An 18,194-nucleotide genomic window follows, 5' to 3' on the forward strand; every position below is an offset into this window, starting at 1 on the left:
CTTAATAAAAATGTATAAAGCAGCGAGAACACTAGCAGTAGTGGTACCCTGTGTTTCCTGATGTATTAGATGGGATATGAGTTCAGATTTTACTAAGAGCCATTAATTTATGACAAACTACAGTAGTGTATTTGAACTTGCTTGGACGGATACATTTTATTTAAAAGACAATTAAAGCTCAATGAAAACCAAATATGTGTACCCCAGCTCTGTCTCTTTAACCAGCAGACTCACTGTGGCTCTGGTCCCTCCCATTCTTGCAGCCCTCCAGTGCTACTGGCCTGAGATGGGAGCGCGCACAGCGGCACTTTCACGGCCGAAGAAACGGGATAAATCTGGAAGGGAACTGATAAAAAAATACCACATAGGTGCTGTGGAAAAATGGGATAACGAAACGAGCAATATAATTAATACCGGATCCACCGCTTGATCCCTTCCCCTATTAAACAGATGTTGTCGTGGCTTGCATTTTGCGCTTTTTATCCATTCTCCTTCAGCGCTGATGGTACAAAGGCGCTTGGTCAGGACCAGCAGCAGCACCTGGGATTACAGCCATATGAATGGGCAAGAGTGAATGAACCGCGCACAAACCTGGGATGGTAAACACAGACAGCGAGTGAGTAAACCAAGCAGGATTAAAACACTTTCTTTCTTTTTTTTTTCTCCGTGGGAAACAGACCACCAGTGTCACCCAGCGAAGACATACTGTCATTGTTTCGACGCTGATTTAGGGGAGAAAAAACGATTCAAAAGTGGCCTTTTCTGGAATAATGCACAAGAATTATGAACTCGATTACAGATTTTTATTCATCTCTATATCTCGCACATTCCCTAGTTTTTCTGTAACTGAACAGCCGGTTTCTCTTGTTCAGAATGGGATGTATTGTTGCGACTGCGCAACCTAAGACAAGTGTGTGCAATTAGACTGTGTGCTTGTGAACGGGTTACCTTTAACCATTGTCACTGCTACTGGAAGTGGCCATTGTTGTCGATAAGGAATCTGTGGTGATCGGAATAAAAACAAAGGAGGGTAAAACAGTGCACACTTGACATCACCCCCCGCCCTCTGTTTGTGAACCAGAGCTGGTCACAACCCCCCCACCCTAAAAATCTCCACATAATATGGTGGAGCCGGTGGGATTCATTGAGGCGTGGAAGGCGCAGTTCCCAGAGTCAGAGCCCCCCAAGATGGAGCTGCGGTCTGTCGGGGGCATCGAGCAGGAGCTGGAAAAGTGCAAAGCATCCATTAGACGCCTGGAGCAGGAGGTGAACAAGGAGCGCTTCCGCATGATCTACCTCCAGACCCTCCTGGCCAAAGAGAGAAAGAGCTATGACAAACAGCGGTGGGGCTTCAGAAAGACACCTTTGAATGAGGGGATGGACCCTGCAGCCACACAGGGTGCTGAAATCCAATCCCAGCAGCCACACATGCAGGAGACTGGTGTAGTTGGCATAGGAGGAGGTGGTGGAGGATATGGTGGTGGTGGTGGTGGTAGTGGGGATAGGAGCCGTTTTCAGCCTCTAGGAGATGGATCTGGCAGGTCCAAACCCAGACCTCCACCTGCCAGGAAGTCAGCCTCCCACGGTGATGGCCTGGAGTCAGCCTTTGATGTACCTCAGCAAGCAGAGTCAACTTCCTGCGACAACCTCGATGGCCTGTCGCCATCAAAGCAGAGAGGTGGTGTTACTGTGTCACCCCGCAGGCCCACCCTTCCACCCCCTGACAAGGACCTTCCCACTGACCCCAAGGACAAGCTTGGAATGGGACTTGGTGTGGCAGCTCTTAGATCCAACTTTGAGAGGATCAAACGGGCGAACTCGCACTTAGCAGGTGATGTAGCTAAGGGCCAGGAGAAGCAGCCGCTGCCACCACCACCGCTATATACCAACATGGAGTTCCACCATGACAGGGGTTTAGTCAGGGTCAATGACCGTGACGTCTCTGACAAGATCAGCTCACTAGGCAGCCAGGCCATGCAGATGGAGCGAAAGAGATCCCTTCACTCCCTTCCAGGTAATCTGGCTACGGTGGCAGGGGAGCTCCGTGCCAGGCCAGTCTATCGAGGAAGGTCCACTGAAAGCACCTGTGGTTATGATGCAGAGTATGAAGATGGGGAACCCAATCAACGGCATTCAGGAAGGGCCAATGGGGGAAAACCACCTCCCCCTCCTTGGCAGCCCTCTGAGTTCCAAGCCTACTCCAGCGTCTATGTTGGTGGGGTGATGATGGGTGAAGGTGGCAGTGGAGATGGACGAGGGGGTGGTGGAAGTAGCAGCAGTGGAGTCACAATGAGAGAACATGGTGGATGTGATGATCACCTTCTGACCTGGCCTCGTCGCTCCTATTCCCCAGGTAGCTTTGAGGATGTAGGTGGAGGTGGCGGTTATACACCGGACTGCAGCTCCAACGAGAACCTGACATCCAGTGAGGAGGACTTCTCCTCAGGTCAGTCCAGCCACGTCTCCCCCAGCCCTACCACTGCTTTCCGCCGTCCCTTTAGAGAGAAGAGCCGTTCACCCTCTCAGAACTCCCAGAACTCTCAGCACTCCTTCGACAGCAGCAGCCCTCCAACGCCACAGTCCCAGAAGCGTCACCACCGGCAGCAGGGAGGCCATGTGGTCATGTCTGAGGCTACTATTGTGAGTGTTCGCAAGACTGGTCAAATCTGGCCACCTGCTGCCCATCATGACCTCATGCCTCACTGTAGAACATCCCATGACAACAGTTTCCATGGAGATCACATAGGTGAGTGGTGGCTGCTGTCTGTAATATATGTTTTGTTAGAGGTCAGGTGGGCTGGAGGGCGAAGGACATTGTAGGACATCTTTCTGTGAGGAGGGAGGGGGGAAAAGAGTGAAAGCTTGAGTGAATGAGTATTATTTAGTCATGCTGGAATTATGTTGGTATGTTTTCATTTTTCTTATGCATTTTTAGACCCTTCTTCATGTAATTTGTATTTCCTCTTCAAGCCACAAAGCAGCCAAACGTTTTCGTGAGAGATACTGTTAGCACAATTTTGTGCGTGCATGCAAACACTCTGGACTGTGTGTCCTCTGGACAGCCTTGCGTGGGAGAAAGATGAAAGATCCACCTCTGCTTATTTCTGGAATGTGTGTCGGCTGGGTGAACAGTAAATGTGGTCAGTCTGCGTTGAAACGGCAGGTCTAGCCTTTCCCAGATAACTCTTGCGGCTGTTAGTATGGAATTCGAACAACTGTCTGTCTTCCTGCCTGTCTTTCTTTCTTTCAGAATTTCGAAAACTGTCCCTGAACCACAGCCTGAAACTCTTCACCGGCAGAACAAAAGAAATCCAGTCTTATCTTTCCAAACAATTATCTACAATTATCTGCCATATACCTAACAGCTAAAGTGCAGCCTTCCAGCTATGGCACCTGTAATAGAAACCGCTAGCAGAGAGATGTGCAGCCTGGAGCTGAAATCATGGGTACTGGCTTACTGAGCTGTCATGCTGAAGCCCAGCAGGAGTGAAGTGTGTTGCTTTGAGGAAAAGCACATTAGGAGGGCACAGTTTACTGTAATTGCGCAGTAAAGTTTCCATTTCAGAGGCTGGGCCAGGTCACAAGAAGGAAAAGCCAAACACTGCTTGGGTAGTTCAAATATTTGATATATATGTATATTTTTCAGATATAGATTGTTGTTTACCAAGGTGTGGTTAGCTGCACGTCCGCTCATTTTGGAGTGTTGTCTCACTGGTTTTCTGCAATGGAAGTGAGGAGTGTTTTAGCACTCACTTGTAACAGATTTAGGACTGGCATCCTGCTTGACCAGACAGGCAGCAGGATGCTGGCATCACACACGTGCTCCAGTGCCAGGATGAACTGGAAAGACAGGAGGAGGTAGTCTGATAGATGGTAAAAAGGGAAAGAAACACAAGCAGTATTATACAGGGGGACCAGAAGAATTGAAAGTTAAAGAGAAAGTGTGAAAGCAAGGAAAGTTTAGGAACAGTGTTAACAGCTGTACAAGTACGCAAAAATGTAGCTAATCTAAGTAACATTTCTGTCTACCTTCATTCTCGAAAGCATTATTGTGTGTATACCAGTACTGCTATTTGTCTTAATATCCTGAATGTTGAACAGGCCTCTTTGCATCTATAATTCATTTATTTGAATTGAACCACTGACACAGTGGTCCTGGTGGGATCAGCTAAAATGCTTTTCCAGGCCGGATGCGATCGTCAAGGTGCGTGATTGCATCCTGTTTCAACAACCACGCCAGAAATACTTGTAGTGAAAGGAAAATACTTTTTGTTTTAAAATAGCAAGTAGCAGTTTAGAGCAATGCTAAGCTATTGGCTCTAGCAATTAAGATGTTAAGATGTTTTCATTTAGCAGCAAAACCCAGATAGCTAGTCCACAGCAAATGGCTATGTTATCTCCAGCTGGTATGTTTAGGATTATCACTCCACTGTCTGCCCTCTTTGTTTTAGCATCTTTTCCACAACAATGAGCCCTGCGGGAAATTAGGCGAGCCGGAAAAGCAGGGATGGAAATGCAGGATGGGGGTGATACATTTAGTGGGATAATCTGGAATTTGAGCAAAAGATAAAAAATGATGGTTAGACACCCTGCGGGGATGTCTTGTTTTCTAGTTGGGGTTTAAGCTGAGGGCAGATACATATGATGTTGATAACAGTGAATGTTGCATCATGTTTGGGCCCTTAGTGTGTATGTTTTGTTTTTGTTTTTTTTGACAGGCAGGTAAAGGGATAGTAAAGGAAGTGAATGTGTTTTTAGTGGCCGGCTGATTATAATGAAGAGCGGGATGGTGTTGTGAGGAAGACTGAGGGAGGCAGAGTGCAAGGCAGAGCTGTCGTTTCTCGCTTCATTGGTCAGGGATGCGGGGGCTGGAAAGAGGCACAGATGGGAAGAACTCTCCCGTTGTGTAACAGAAACACACACCCAGGCTCGCACACAAAGAGAGACATGCTTGATGCCCACTCTTATACCTTAAAGTTGGAGTGCTTTTAGAAGTAGGTGTAAACGTCCACTATTTGATCCATTGTTGTATTGTGAGATAATGCCGACTGGCCAGGTCATTGTCTTCTCTTCTCTTCTCTTCTCTTCTCTTCTCTTCTCTTCTCTTCTCTTCTCTTCTCACAAATATAACAACCAGATCTTTTGAGGATATGACCGAGTGAAAGATAATGGCAAAAGCAGGGAAGATTGGCAGGTTACCCCTCCCCCCCACCCCTTCGGCTGCTTTTCATTTTTGAACTTGATTGAACAAATATGAGCTCAGCAGTATACCCTCAAACATTTAATCATTCATCCTGACTTAGACTGACACATTTCTTTTACATTTTGACTTTGAGTTTTCTAATTTGTTTTTACAGCGAGTACAGAAAATCGAATTTAATACAGTAAAAATGAAAAAAAGCTACACAAAAATATGGGGACTCTTGGAGGTCATTTGGTTTATGTATGGTAAACCTACTGATGGGGATTAACTGATAAAACTCACATTTTTTAGCGGTAGCAGGAAAGTGTCCCTACTCAGGTTTTGCTCCCCAGCCCAGCCCCACCCACACATCTCACCCACTCAAAGTTTTTAGAGGTCAGTTCATTAGAGAAAGTGCAATGATTCTTGTGCTGCCCAAAAAATGGTTAGTGTCTTCATACATTGTTTCCATGAATTAATCTGAAGGAAAGTCTGACGAAATGTTTTGTTTCTAGCGTAACCCAGGTTCTCTGAAAACTGAGTGAGATATATCACTATGGGGGAAGCGCCTTCTGGCATGACCAGTCACGGAAGCGCCGCTACCACCATGTCTGTCTGAGATAAATCATTTCAAGAATACGGAGTCCCCCATCACCACTTTAAAATTGCCCCTTGCGCTATACCAGGCAGGATTTTCTTACATTTGCCCATGCAAGTGCTAGCTGGGTTTATTGCTGGGTTTTGCCTTGGTGTCAAAATAGTGGGGATCAATCTTTGAGATCACCAACACTTGCAAACGCTGCTCAGGGATTCTACCTGTATAGCATTGTTTTCAGAAGTTGGTGTTTGCCAGCAACGCTTGTGCATGTTTGACGCCCATACATGCGATGCAAAGGGGATGGAGGGTTTTCACCGAGTTCATCAACCCACAAACATTTTGGCAAGTCCAGGTTATGATGTCCCTTACTTTGCTGCCACCAGTGTTCCCTGGACAGATCCAGTGGTTGCCATAACTACTAATGCTCAACTTTGACAGCCAGCAAATGGCTATATAAACACAAGCTCAGTTGACGTGCTAACTTGATAAGGTGCGGGAATGCAACAACACAACAACCTGTTACCAGAAAAATCTTTCCAGTAATCTTTCCTGAACCCACAACAACCCACATTCAGGGACTACCTATCCTGGTTCAGAACCGCTGACGAACTCTAGTGATCGTTACTGGGAAGAAAGTGAGAATGCCTGATGTTGGGTCAAGAGATCCGTGTGGGATAGCAGGGATAGCAAAGGACAAACCTAAGAAAACTTCACCCACTGTATCTGTCCTATTTATAAGTACTGCATGCTTTATGTGCAGGGATTATCACAAACTAACCATTTTAAAGTAATTGCATTTCTTAAACTCTCTATTATAGAAATGAATAGGTTAATACCTTTTTTAAAATCTGCATTAGGATGGTGCTAAATTTTACACAGGCAACCAGTCGTATTAAGAAACCTGTGGTAGATATACAGTCATGTGAAAAAAGTTTTCCTTTGACTCTGTGCAGTCCTGTGAAAAACTAAACGCACCCTTTGGAATCCAGAGGAATTAAGAGGGTAAATGACAACAAGATGCTGCTAATCAAATGCACTTGAATAACTGAGTATTAGCAAGTTTGAGCACCAATGTAATAGCAAAACTTTTGTCATTGCAAATACGTATTAAAACATGTGTAGGAGAAGACAAAAAAACAGTCATATAGAAAAACCATTCCTGAGGGCAAAAAATCTGATTATGTCATCAGTGTCTGTCTGCGTGCATTTCTGGATATAATTCTAATATATTTGTCACCTGAAACACCATAATGTGAAATGCATACACACAAGATCCTCCCCGTGAAATCAGAGTTAAGTGTGTTGCCTGTTTGGCTGTCGCAAATATTGCTCAGCATCTTTAAATACTGTAACAAACTAGTGATCAGTGGAGTGAGCATTGTGAGAGGGAAGCCAGAGAGGATCTGAGAGGGGCTGTATGTTTTGCATCATATGATTCAGCATGTATTTCACATATGTACAGAAGGGGGAGAGAAAATGGAAAGGAATGTTTTATAGTATCCTTGTGTAGCACAATGACCCCCTTTTTCACACGGGGATGGCAGTGACTATAAAAAAGATGCATTTAGCATGTGTAGTTGAGTGAACTGGGGAGTGAAAGCAGGCTGCAGGCTTACAGTCAGGCCTTGAGTGGTTGAAGGAGTAGTGGAAAGAAGTATGAGAGGATAAGGAGAAGAGGTTGGAGGCTGAAGGAGGGGAAGCCAATCTGCCTTTCTTGCCAGCTGGGTGCTCAACTCAGCCTTTCATTGGCCTGGCTGCACCAGGCCAATGAAAGGCCTGGCTGCACCCTTTGTTCCCTTGGCGAGATCAGTTTTGGAAGAAGAAATCTTCTTTGCTAGAAAAAAACCCCAAAAGCCAAATAATAAGTATTTACTGATGCGCAAAGATATGTAGGTATGTAGATTGTTGAAACAACTTTCATATTACAAATGATATTTTATTTGTGCCACAGTGGACATAAAAATTTATCCCTTTTTTTGTTATGAGGTGCTTACAGAAATAAAAGCTTCCAGTAACATCTTAACCAATATAAATTACAGCTTTTAAGAGATTACATAAAAAACCCCACCAGATCCAAACAATATTCTGTATACAAAATAACTTTACACCACAAATTCTTACCAAAATATGTCCCCAAACCACCGCATGCATGCCACAGATCACCGCTAATTGATTCATATGCATTCAAATATATAATGCGGATAGAGGTAGAGTTTCCTTGTAGTGTTCAGTGATGATGTTGCATTGCTGTGTTTCTGATGTAAGAGTCCAGTCTGGCACAGAGGCTGGCCTAGAATTGCTTGGTTGGCACTGGACAGCAGGGTGGAGCAAGTCCAGCATCTCCCCAAAGAAAGTCAAACTGCCTGGCTTGGTTTGTGAGCCTGGAGCCTCCTGTGTGTATTGTTGTTTGAGGTTGTGTGTGTCCGTGTGCACTCGTGTGTGTGTGTGTGTCCGCTGTCCATGTTTTGCAGGCTTGGGGACAGTTTTGGACATTCAAACCAACCTTAGGGTGAAGGGAAGCAGATTGGATGATCATAACTGAAAACTGCAGACAGACATGCAAAGTCAAACACACATAAACAGCACACACTCATATCCCTCCACAGGGTAATTACTTTTCCCTGCTTCACTTAATTCTTCTTTTTGTATTTGCTTGTGTATTTCCTATGTCAAGCATCCAGCCACAATCTTTTCTCGGCCGCTGACGGCACTTGGAAAATCCCTGTCATAAACTTTGGTGACTTGACCCCCCCCCCCCTTTATTTTTTTTAAAAACTCCCCTTACTTTTGAACAGTGGCCATCTTGGCTTCCCCTAACACAGCCCGTGCTGTCCCAGTCACTCAGGTTATAATTTTGATTGGCCACACTGCATGGAAACTGTACTAGTTAGCGTGCACAGCTCACCACTTACCACAGAGCTTTGTACTTGCAGTATAAGTGCATGCTGTTGTGTGTTTTCTGGTGTTTTGCATATCTTCGGTTAGCTGCATGGGTTATTAATCACAGCCAGGTCTCTAAGGGGCCAGGTTAAGGTGGTTGAGACCACAAGGCTCCGTACTGATTTGTTTACACTCATTTACTTTTGTCTAGACATAAAGGAGCATGCCACCTATTTATGTCAAGGTTGTGTTACTAGTCACAGAGCTCGCTATATAATTAAATATCTCAGTTTAGAGAATAAGAAAATTACTAAATAACTAAAAACATGTGAAGTGAAACAGTGACCATCATGTTTGTAAGACATGGAAACGCAAACACAAATTTACAGTGACATAGTATTAATACATATGATTTCCTGAGAGAAAGCTTATGTGAACTAAGCAGAGGGGTCTAGCTTGCTGTCTCTTGTCAGGTGAAAATAATTCGGCAATGTAAACTTCTTTGTAACCAATTTCACACGATTGGCTGCTGACTTCCTCCAACAACCACTCATAACCGGTCAGAGCATACACATTTTTCTCTTTTAGCCGGTGGCTGCCAGATGGTCGCTGGCAGGACTTTAGACCTGTGTGAGTGAGGCCTCATATGCCGTGTCTACTTCCAGGAGATAGTTTGACACTGTGACCAATATAAAGCCACATTTTGATCTCAGTGAGAGCTGCTTTATTAACAATGTGAGGCAGATAAGCCTATAGTGCTGTGATGCATTTTCACGCACATGTAATAACTGGAAGCCAAACAGTGTTGCTTAAAGAGCAACAGAAACCTCTCTAGTGATTGAAATCTGTAAGCCTTAATCGCCACTCTTCAGTCAGGGTATTAAAAATTGCCTAACATTTTTACTTTTCCTCACTTAACACAGCTCATATTAAAGCATTACAGCACCAATGCATCATGTCCTATATGCTACACTTAGGATTGACATGTATTCACGTTTAAAAGTCATACAGAAACGTCCCACAGTGAATCGTGTGTTATTGGTGGGCTTTAGCCCAAGATTTTTAGATCGGTTACCCCTGAACTACAGTGGTTACAGATTTAATACATTTATATGACCATTTTCCCTTCTTTGCCATTTCTTATACTGTCTTTGTTTTGTTCTTTCCAGCAATGCTTCATTAAAACATCTGCTTCTGGTTTCCTTTGCTTGGAACCCTTTAGTGGCACTTCACTTCTCTGTCTTTATTCTTCCTGGTTTTCCACCAAGCAAGGGGAAAAGCAGAGAGACATCAAAGTCAGGACACCCCTCACAGTGAGGCCTCTGTGTGTAATTGTTCAATAGGGGTTTACCTGACGAAATCTCTGTAAAACAACACAATCAGTGCCAGCTGTTAGCAGCAGGCGTTCTTGTTACAAAGCAGAAAAAAACTCTTCCCGTGCACCTGCATCTGACTTTTCCTCCAGCTATGTTTCCATACATGCACTGTGTGTATGTGGAGTTTTTTTTTTTCAGTGTACCAGTGTAAGATGCACTCCTACCACCTCCTGCAGCTATACCCTTAAAGGCTTATAGTTCTTCAGAAAATGGCTTTAGTTACATTCATAGTGTTAACCACAGTCCTCCATCAGAACTAAAGAGGGTTAAGCTCTAAATAGGTTGTAATATCCCCTGTCCTCGGCTCCCTGAATGCCCTCAATATCATGCTGTCTTTTGTCTAATATTGCAAAAAGAAAAAAGTGAAGGACATGTTGTTTTCAGAGTGAACTATTACATGTGGTTGGTTCTTGATGTTACCTCGGATTCAGCAAAAGAAACAGCCCATATGGAAAAGAAATAGAGAAAACTTATAAAAGACTTGCATCAGATTTGGCTTGCTTCATATAGTGAATCATATAAGGCTTATATGATTTACTCATGAAAGTGGCCACTTTCTTATTACTTTCATATATTGTTTTAGGAAGTATCCAAAACATACAAGTTTCATTTATATAATTTTTCAAGGGATCTTGTGTCTGTTTTCACTCTTGTATGCTTTTCATACAAGTTCGACACGAGACAGATACAAACTTTATAAGATTAATATATATCTTTTCCATATGGGAGAGAAGGTGCAGAAAAGTCTAAAAATTCATGAAAATTTTGAAATTGTGAATCTTAAAGGGTGAAACGGAGAGAGGAAACTCTTCAGGCATTCCAAGCTTTCTGTGGCTGCAGATGATTAAGAGCCGTCTTCCCCTCCACATTCCCATGTTTTCCCTCAGACTGTGCTTCTATCAAACACGCATGGAGGAAGACATCATTATCTCACAGCAGACGTGTTGCTCGGTTTGTTTTCAGCTGCATTTAATCTCAATTCAGTATGAAATCTGACAAAACAGGCTTCGAGCCTCATTGACATTCACAACATGTAAGAATAACCTGAAAAAAGAAAATGAGCAACAAATGACATCATGCGCCTGTTTCCCTAAAGGTCTTCTCTTGCACTTTATTCATCCTCTTTATCTCATCACCCCCGGCCTTTTCCCATTTGCCTTTTCCTTGCCTGCCTCATTCACTTCATCTGAGCACCATATAAAGTGCTGCTTCTAATTTCTTTCTATTTGAAGCCAATTGCCATCTATATACCATCTTACAGCTGAGGCAGATGCATACTGCTAAAATTGACAGAATGAGCTCACCAGGATGGCTTTTAGTAGATAAGGCTGACTGCTCTGTGCTCTGTACAAAGCTCACTCATAGAGCGCTGTTTCTTCTTTCACAATAGCAGTTCGTGTACAGTGTTTGAGCAATATTGGTTATCTTCAATGACATAAAGAAGTAGACTATGAGCAGGGACTATGGACTATACCAGTAGGCTATAGGCAGTCTACTGGTAAACTGTGCTGAATAAAATCCAGTATCCTACTTTCTCAAGAGTTCCACATTGTCCTCTGATAGAAATGCTTGAACATACAAGTCAGTCCAGGTGTTTTTGTCAGTCTGAAATGATTCCAAATTGGAACAATTGATCCAAACCCAACCCCCAGCCCTCGGTTGGAATGACACATAAAAGAAAACAAAGAGCTCATTACAGCCAGCCATTCCCTCTGCTTGTCCTGTTACACTGCGGGCTTTCTGCATACTTTGAACCTGTCAGCTGGCTCGCTCTGTTTCTTTGTGTGTATGCATGTACTTGTGTGTCTGTTTTGTTTTTTCCCCCCTTCTCTTAGGCTCTATAAGACTGTGTTTAACCTAAGTAGCAAGACGAGTTTGTTTAGTCAATAGTTGTTGTAAAGTACTGGCCAGGCAAGGTGTAGGTGTGTGTATGCATTTTATTTTTTATTTTTTAGATTTAATGATTAAAATATTCCTGTGTGGATATTCTGGCTAGTATTACTTATACAAATGCTTCATTGAATGTCAGCACACAGCAGGATTATAACAAAATGTAGTTACTAAGAAAAAACTAAAAAAAACCGGAAACTCCAGAAACTATGACAAACCTTTGTAAATAAAGCAAACACATTTTTACCAGCATCATGTCCTGTAACAAGGATGTCATGCTGGTGTGTATTAAGCAGCATATCAGATGATTATATCAGCGAGGCTCTATTTTGTGGTGCCAACGTTCTGTGAAAGTAGGAGGTGGAGAGATTAAAACTAAAAATACCACCTTATCAAACTGATTCGAGTTGGACTCCTGACCCAGATGTTTACAGACCAGAGCGAACGAGCAGAAATGACTTAACCACATTTTTCAGTCCATCCTTTTTTTTTTAACTGTCAGAGTGAAAGGGAAAGTATTTATGAAGACAAGTTGTGTTTTAGAGATCTATTTAAAAAAGGTATCTGGGTATAGGCAGTGGCAAAGGATTTGACTGCAGTTCTTTCAAAGGTTCCTTTTGGACTTTGGTTGCTTTTTCTCTCATTTTCAGTCTAGTCCATGAATCTGGCCAGTTTTTTGTTTACTAAGCCACTTAACAAGGACCTGTGAGTCATTCCAGCATAAAAAAGACAATTAACTCAAGGCATGAACCAGCATTGTGTTTAAAACATAGCAGGCAACCAAAGAACCAATTTTATTTTGTATCTTTATGCATTTTGTTATAAAAACTAAATTTGTTCTTATTTCCTTAGAGGAGTGTAATAAAAAAATACCAAAGCCACACAGTTTCACAGACATAAAATAGCATTTTCCCCAACAAGGTGATTTCCTAAAAAGAATCAGCTGAAAACTTGGTATATCTTGGCAAATGTGTAGCATGTCCTCAAAAAATGGACAAAAATGGATAAACCCGAGAGATGCCTCTGGTCTTTCAGTTGATTTGTCTACTGTTCACCAAAGCCTCATCAGAAATGGTCTCAGTGGAAGTGTGGCTATCAAGAAGCCATTGATCCAAGTAACAGGAAACGGGGAGGAAAAGCTGAGGTGTCCCAGATTAAATAAAAACTGGACTGAAAATCAGTGGCACCAGGTCTTATGGAGTGATGAATCCAAATTTGAAATTTTTTGGTCAAACCATCTGTAAAACCTTGTGGAGGCTCTGTCATGATTTGAGTTTCATTTCAGCCAGCGGTGTTGGGGATCTTGTCAAGAATATAGAATTATAAATGCAGAAGTGTACTGTCCGATTTTCATCCGTCATGGAATACCATCTGGAAAGCATCTGATTGACAGTGGCTTCATTTTTCAGTAGTGTAATGACCCCAAATGCACTTCTAATGCAGAGCTTTGAATGTCCTTCAGGATGCACTGAGAATTATTCCTGAAGACTCGTTAAAGAAATTAGGTTTGCCTAAAAGAGTTCAGGCTGTGTCAGGAATAAAGCTGTTCATACCTGATACTCTTGTGCATTACTGTATTTCTCCAGTTTTTATGCATTTCAGTGTCATTTTAGGACAAAGAAAAATTAAAACTTAGGATAATGTCCACATCTTCAGAGACACTTTATTAGGCACAAAGAGCAAAATATATGTGAAACTGACTGCAATGTGACTTTGTCAGTTTTGAGAGGATGAGGATCTGCCCAGTTTAACAGACATGTGTTAAATGTCAAAAAGCAACCTTTCGGCAGATGTGAAGAGATGTTTGAAATCCCATTATGCTGTCTCTCACTCTAGCTCCCTTTATTGTCTGTTATTCGTTGAGCTGCTAGTTGCAGAGGGACTGGATAACTGTAGGCTCCTGGGGAAGATCAGATTTCATGTTGCGATCCCCCTCCCCTTCATCCATCTCTTCCCTGAATGCCCTTCGGTAACATCTTTCCTTCTGTGAAATCTCTTTTATGTCACTCAATATCCCTTTATCCATCCCCCTGACCATTTTGCTCTCTCCGGCTGCCTCTCTCATTCAGTGCTGTTCAGCCTGGAGCGCACTAGACAGTACAAATGCTGATTTTTAAGCCCAATTTGGCCATGACAGCTGATTTTCAGCTGTGGGGAGACGGCACTTGTCTGCAAGAATACAGAACACATAACTACGGATAGTGGCAAATGCTGTTTTTACAATTTTAATTTGTTACCTCGAAGTGCAAACATGATGTTTTCAAAAGTGTCCCATAACAGCAAGTAAGAGAAATCTGAGTGTTATCCTGAGCAGGTTAGAATGTGAAGTGTGTCTTCAAAAATCTCTTATTAATTGTTCAAATTTTAAAAACCTTTTATCTGCATCAGCATTTTTTCTTTTCTACATTTCTGCTCCAATCCAATGTTAGTCTTATTTTTTTCTGACAGGCAACACAATCCAATCCAAGACTTTGTATATGTGGATATAAGAAGTCCAACTGTCCAGCTTTTTCTGTTTTACCTGTACATAGCTCTACGACAAGTCTGGGTAATTTCCCTCACAGCACTTCAGTCGTAATGCGTGATATCTTTAAGTCTTCAACAGAAACCTTGTGCAAATAATCCTGATGGCAAGAAAACAAAGTCACAGTGAAGGCGTGTGATGTTTGCACTGGGCTGATACCTTGTCCCACTTACTATAAAAGTCAAGGAGCCAATTTGAATCAAACATAAGTACATCTAAAAAACAAAACCAGGAAATTAAAAAGACCTCTCTAAAATGTCAGGTTAAGCAGAGCAAACTTGCCAAATAGCTTATCTGACATTGATCTTACTGATGGTTTACAGAAACTGAATTTGGATGCAGGAGGAATGGATTATGAAGCTATTCTGCATGCGCTGCTTTGTTGTGGGATTCTGAGCTTCCTCTGTTATGTCCACATGGAGTCCACATGGTCAAAGCTAAACCCTGTTGTGTGTTTAGCTTTTTTCCCCCCTGCCATTCTTTATCATGTCTTGGGTCTTTCTTTCTTTCTCTTTGTTTCCTTTTCTCTCTCCGAGTGCTCCAGTTTTACATACCACACTGTGTCATTTTCATCGCAGCTCTTTCTCATCTGGCCCACTTTATAGACCCACGAATACTCAGAGTAAAGTGGCTGTGACTGGCTCGTAGTGACTACTCAAGAAGTCTTTTCTCAGCAGCATCTGTAGCACTGACATACTGTGGCTTGCTGAATTTGTACAGTGTTTATGTGAGTTGGTTGTAGACGCTTCTTAAAGTAAACCTTTCTAACCATCTCTGTGCACTATACAGATCTGTGTTGTTCACATTTATAGCTGCATATCCAATAATCCCACTCTTGACTTTTGACAAAAGGGTGTGTTTGCTTGCATGCATGCACCACTCTCTTTTCATCCATTATTGATGGTTGGGGCCCCTTTGCTGAAAAACTAGAAACTGACTATTGTAACACAGGGTGTCATATTACTCATCTCCACCCACCCAGTACTCAACCTAGTATGTCCGCCTATTCTAATTCACAGAAATAAAACAAACATACTTTTATAGAATTGTGAAAAAAAATTGTCTTAACACGCTGCAGTGATGTGTTCGGTTTGCAAACCGGCACGCCACAAGCCGAAGATTTTAAGTAAGTGTTTAAAGTGAAAGATAAAGGAAGTGAGTCATCACACTGAGAAGGTGAAACCAGAGAATATTTGTCCTTTTAACTAGAAAAATGAATTAGCCATCCATTTGTCAATTTTCTTAACCACTTATCCTGTTTAAGGTTGCAGGGAGGATGAAGTCTTTCCAAGCTATCATAAGACAAGAGGAGTGGAAGCTAGCCCATCCCAGGGATTGAAAATGAAGTAGCTGATTTTAAAAAGCATTGACCTTCTTTTTAAATGCACAATCATCATACTTACTTATCGTCTGCTCTCTGAGAGTTTCTGACAGCATTAGAAGTGATGACTTGTAGATTACATAAATATGATGTATGTTTTATTTTGTAAAATAGTTTTGTGACACCAAGTTTGGGTCAGAGTCTCCTTCACAGTTAGAATTTTCATGTTCACCATTTTTTATTCTGTATTTTCAACTGCAGTTCAGAACATGTTAAAAACAACATGCGACACACAGAAGTTTTACAAGCTTTGACTGAACACCAGTAAAGCTAAAAATACCAAGTATTATAATGTTTTTGTGTTTGTTTGAAAATTTCTTTCCTCCAAAATTTGTTATGGAAACGATTTATTAAACCCTAATAACACAAAATGATAAAATCTTGCTAATTCTGTTGTAGTTACAGAACTGGACATTTAGCACTACAGCTGATTGTAAAGTATATAAATATAGTTATAACTGCACTGAGTAACAAATTAGCATGCAGTTAAGAGCAGTGCTATGTGCATGTGCTTTCACGTGCTTTCTTTTTGAAATGTAATGTTTTTGGTTTGGTTTTTGTTTAGTTTTTTTTTTAACTCCGTGACCATTATTATTGTGGTCATAATTTTTGAGATTTTAAATTAAGTTTGAGAGAAGAATGCCACATGTGCACTGGGTCCAGTATTTGAGTAGTGTTACTGGTAGTAGTAGTGGATGGAAAAGGCGAAAGAACACAGTTGAACCAAGGAACTCAAAAACCCCCCCAAAAAACACATGCAAAGATAAACACCCAGCAGAAACCCTCACACCTATATCACTATTTACTAAAGGCACACACTGCCACTTTCTTTAGGCTTTGTCATGAGTGTGTCTTAAGGAAGACTGCGTTTACCAGGCGCCTGTCCTGATGCAAGCACACTTTATGTAAATATCACTATCTGTAAATATCACTATATATCTGTCACTCAGGGGAACCAATGCTTCTGGTTCTCTGAAGACTTCTTATTCATGTGTATTGTGCATTTATCCAGAGAGCGATGCCACTCCCTGATGTTGATGCGCGAGCGCAAATATGTTTCTGTATTTACTGTGTAAATGTTTGTGCTTTTGCCTTGAGAGTGACTTTGCATTAAAAACAGAAATGATCTGTCTGTGGTGCCCAAAGTCTGCTCTTCAGACCAGAGGAAGGTAGAATAATTCTATTACTAATGTATCGCGCCTTGAGATATTTTTAACTCTATTGATTACTTAAATGAGTCAGTGTCCCATCAGAATACCTTTGTGCATCTTTTAGCAGTTGGCTGAAAGATGAATGGCCTCATCTGAGAAAGGTGATATGGTGGTGGTTAGGTGTATTTCCTGGTGTTGGCTGAAATTATCCTTAATTTTGACAATGCTTCTCTTTCCTGAAGTTGTCTCTTAAAGATATTACATCTGCAGTACTTTATACAGTCTTGAGCTACCCTTAATTCCTTAGGTAGTTTTATTCCAAGGAGCAAGAACTTTCTTGCTTTGTGAAGGTCCTTCACCCTTTTATTTGGACATTGGCTGCTTTTTTAATACATTGTCACATTACACGGTGTGCAGTGTGTCCTTAATAAAATCAAAATAATTTCAACAAGCGTGGCATAAAAAAAATGAAGTGAAAGGCCTAAAAGCTATGTACAGCAGATGAACAGTATTTGAAAGTGGTGCTTTAAGAAAAAGGAAAATATTCAGGAAAGTCTTGACACAGGCCTTAAGAGATGCCTCTGACTGGTTGATCCATTTACTGTTTGCCAAAGCCTCATCAGAAATGGTCTAAATAGAAGTGTGGTGGTAAAGAAGCCTTCCTTCAGGAAGGGAAATGGGTAAAAGAGGCTGAGGTATGCCACATTACACAAGAGCTGGACTGAATATCAGTGGCAACAGATCTAATGGAGTCTTTTTTTTTTTTTGTTCAAACTGTCATTGTTATGCACGGAGCAGGTAGAACACGGTGGAGGCTGTGTTATGTTTTGGATTTACATTTCAGCCAGTGGTGTTGGGGATCTTGTCAAATTATTAGAATCATAAATGCAGAAAAGTACCATTATCATTAAAGCCAATTATCTGATAGGTAACAGAGCGCTCTTACTGTTCTTTGATACTGATGCTTATCACTCTTAGCGGTCATAATCTAATAATATGAACTAATTTGGTGTAAAACAAAGAAAAGCACATTGATACTCTGGCAAGCTCATCACAGATGCATTCAGTAGCTACACCACCTCACATTTTCAGTGAGATAGCCGGCTGGAGTGCACTGGACATACAGGTGCAGCCACTTTACTGAAGCAAACGTGCACACAACTTTGGATTTATGGAATTTGCATTTGTGTTTTGTGAAGTTGCCGTTGTTAC

General features: G+C 41.8%; 1 protein-coding gene across 2 annotated transcripts in view; it reads left to right on the forward strand.

Annotated features, from left to right (window-relative positions):
• The first annotated feature begins 263 nt into the window (after positions 1 to 263).
• Positions 264 to 18,194, forward strand: part of LOC309710348 (breakpoint cluster region protein-like) — an 85,981-nt gene continuing 68,050 nt past the window's right edge. For both annotated transcript variants that reach the window (XM_082539715.1, XM_082539716.1), the window contains exon 1: positions 264 to 2,746. In XM_082539715.1, the coding sequence (XP_082395841.1) occupies positions 1,123 to 2,746 (1,624 nt within the window). In that variant the 5' untranslated portion in view covers positions 264 to 1,122. The remainder of the gene's footprint in view (positions 2,747 to 18,194) is intronic.

The sequence above is a fragment of the Aulonocara stuartgranti genome, assembly GCF_965226115.1.
Source record: "Aulonocara stuartgranti genome assembly, chromosome: 7".
Taxonomy (NCBI): domain Eukaryota; kingdom Metazoa; phylum Chordata; class Actinopteri; order Cichliformes; family Cichlidae; genus Aulonocara; species Aulonocara stuartgranti.